The following is a 3,004-nucleotide window of genomic DNA, read 5'->3' as shown; positions in this document are numbered from 1 at the left end:
AATAACTGTACGAGCTTTTTGGATTTGGTAACTAATCGTCCGAATGATTGATCCTAGCTCCTTTTATAATGGGAGTAGTTTAATATTCCAGATACATTAACTTAATTGCTAGATTAGAAGTTCTTTAGAAAATTTTGATATTTGCACAAAAGTTTTTTACAACATTTCGACAATTGCATGTAAGCTTGATTAACAGATTGCAAAAGTGTTTAAAACATAAAGTTTTGTTCGCAATATCCAAGCAATGCAACTAAAAGTGGTTAAAAAATTGGAAAAGTTGGATTTGAATACATGACTCATTACTTTAGATATCGAAATATTGATTTTATTAATTTTCCATAACAAATCATTTACCTTAAAAATATTCTGAATTATAATTGATACAACTCGTAACATTTCTTCGACTTCGCCTATAATAAATATCATTTTTTAGAAGCTAAATATCTTTTCTGTTTAACAACTAATCTGATAACTTGCGGTCATTTGTGATCCTGGCAAGAACAAGAGCTTCAAATTCAATTATGGCCTTAGGACCATCAATTGAGCAGATTGAGCAATTCTCGATATCAATAAATATTTCTATCAACCAGAACGCAGTGAAGACGAGCCTTATTGTAATACCAATAGTCAATTGCCAATCATATTTGCAGGACCTTTGGATTGCTTATTATGGTGTCACTCGTTATCACCAAATGTTTGATTACTGTAACGATAATGTAAGTTAAAATGTTCGCTGTTATCACAACATTTATTTTATTTACATACCTGCTAATGACTTCTTCCACTTCCAGTACAATATTATCAGTTGCTGAAACGAATGCACAAGCGTCTGTTCGAACCAGTGGATCGTTCAATCGCAATTTCGCAGGCCGCAGCGTAAGTTCCATATCTTGTATTAGTTCCATACCTTAAAGTGCCACAACTGTAGTATTCATTTAAACACCAACTTTCCCAGCAAAAGTTTATTTTAAATTTAAGTCACTGAACAACAATGCTAACGCAATTCGTGGAGGTGATCAAAGAAGAAATCAACGTAATCGACCTACTCAAGCTGCTTTGCGCCCCGGGCTACAAGGACTTGGAACTTTTTTTGGTTTCTTTCGAGGGAGTGGTAGAGGCTTCCCGTTTTTTTCTCCATTTGGTTTTCATTATCCACGTCGCTTTTTTCCACGTCGCTTTTTTTCTGGGTAATTGTTTCATTTTCTCCAAATGCACTTTTGTAATCATTGTGCAGATTTTAAATTTTAAGAATTATGCAAAGCTTTGCTTGGCGTTCTCTTCCATATCAAGTTATTAAATAGATTCTGATTTGAATCAATGTTAAAAATATATCAAAAGTCTATGCAGCACAAGTTATCGTCATTAAAGTCATCCATGGCTCCGTCATAATTTGTAGTACCTATACAGATCGATAATTCATGGATTGAAAGGAGAAACAGAAAATAAATGAATATAGTAGTAATTGACTAATTTTGACATCAATCACTTTTTGAATTATTAAAATGTTGTGATAAATGAGAAGTTAAAAAGCAACAGTTTTCTTGAAATAAAATAATTCTAAATTTGCATCTTCAGAATTCCTTAAAACTTCGTACCAAAAAAACTAAAGTGTAGGATAGCGCGTGTTAAAAGCAGAACAAAACTTTGGAACTATGTGCGAATTGCATACATATCGGTTCTTTTTTCATTTTCTACTGCTCTACTGATATGATTCGATGATGTTCTTCACTCTAAAATGCCGTTTTCTTCAATTAAAATTGATTTAATAAATGGTTTTAATCAATAAGTTAAAAAATGAGTCATTGGAAAGAAGATAAGGGAAATGAACTGAATGTAAAAGTGCCTGTTTGTAGAAAAATAAAATTGATACAAAAAAGAAAAAATCCGTTTCAATCTCAGTGATAATTGAATGATAAGGAACAAACAGAAAATTTCAACCTCTTCAACAATCACTAATTTGTTGAACTTTAATCAGGGAACATGTAAGACAGGAATTTTCCTCCTGACTCCATCTTTATCAACAAGCAGTCTTGTTTATTCTTGTAATTTCATGGTTAAAATTTCAATCGTTGGGGACATGATATTCGAATATATTGGATACCATCAAAAGGCATAATTAGAAAAAAAGGGCCGATGATGAGAAAGCGAAAGAACAAGTTTACCGTAGTTAGTTCGTTGCACTTTTCTTTCGAAAAAAAAGAAAGAATTTTTAAGCATCGTTTTTTACCATTCCCTTCGCATTAAGTGTTCGCCAACATTGGATGAATGGACACAAACAGTGCAGAATATATGCTAAGTCTTTCCCAGAAAACAGAAGCCTGATTTTAAGATTTTAAGAACCGGTTTTAATCTGTCAAAAATACGAATTACACTTGTTCGAGAACCAAAACAGAGACTTTTTGAATAATTCCTCATTAAATCAAAACTAAATCGGTCAATCGTCTTGGTCTCTCCAATTCCTGAAATCTAATGCTCTCACTGAAGTAAATCAACTTTACACTTGTTTCAGCCTTCACATACCTGCTGTTGGGACATTTTCTGTTGAATTCGTTTCTCGGCAATACAGATTTATTCGGGAGGTAATATTGTTCCTGCACAATATTACTAGTTAATAACAAGAAAAAGGGTGTAAAATATGTATGTATATAACACGATGAATTGGTAAGCAATGATAAATGAGTTATACAAAAAGCAAGTAATATGATCAACTAGCAAACTCCTTGTCGTTCCCTTGGACAATAATTTAACTGTCGGTTAGTTGATAGGTGGTAGAGTTGGGAATACGTTACGGGAAATGTATTTAGTGAATAGAAGAATATCGTGGTTTGTTGTCCACTGGTGTCGGATATGCGAAGATATCGTTGGTTGTGGGTTAGTCGCGAAGGATAAGCGATGAGGATGTATCGTCTGCTCGATTGTAAAAGTGAACTCAACTGTCTGTCTCGAGATTTTTTTCATATATATATATATATATATATATATATATATTATATATATATATATA

The 3,004-nt window shown here is 32.7% G+C and overlaps 1 protein-coding gene across 1 annotated transcript; it reads left to right on the top strand.

Annotated features, from left to right (window-relative positions):
- Positions 1-669: 669 nt before the first annotated feature.
- LOAG_13927 (hypothetical protein) lies at positions 670-1,191 on the top strand (the record flags this gene model as incomplete). The annotated part of the gene is made up of 3 exons (XM_003149431.1): positions 670-716; positions 792-876; positions 979-1,191. The coding sequence occupies 3 exons, from the start codon at positions 670-672 to the stop codon at positions 1,189-1,191; spliced, it is 345 nt and encodes a 114-aa protein (XP_003149479.1).
- Between the last annotated feature and the right edge of the window lie 1,813 nt (positions 1,192-3,004).

The sequence above is a fragment of the Loa loa genome (genome assembly GCF_000183805.2).
Source record: "Loa loa unplaced genomic scaffold supercont3.204, whole genome shotgun sequence".
NCBI classification, from domain to species: domain Eukaryota; kingdom Metazoa; phylum Nematoda; class Chromadorea; order Rhabditida; family Onchocercidae; genus Loa; species Loa loa.
Note: the sequence above shows the minus strand (reverse complement) of the source record. Positions and strands in the feature narration are given on the sequence as shown.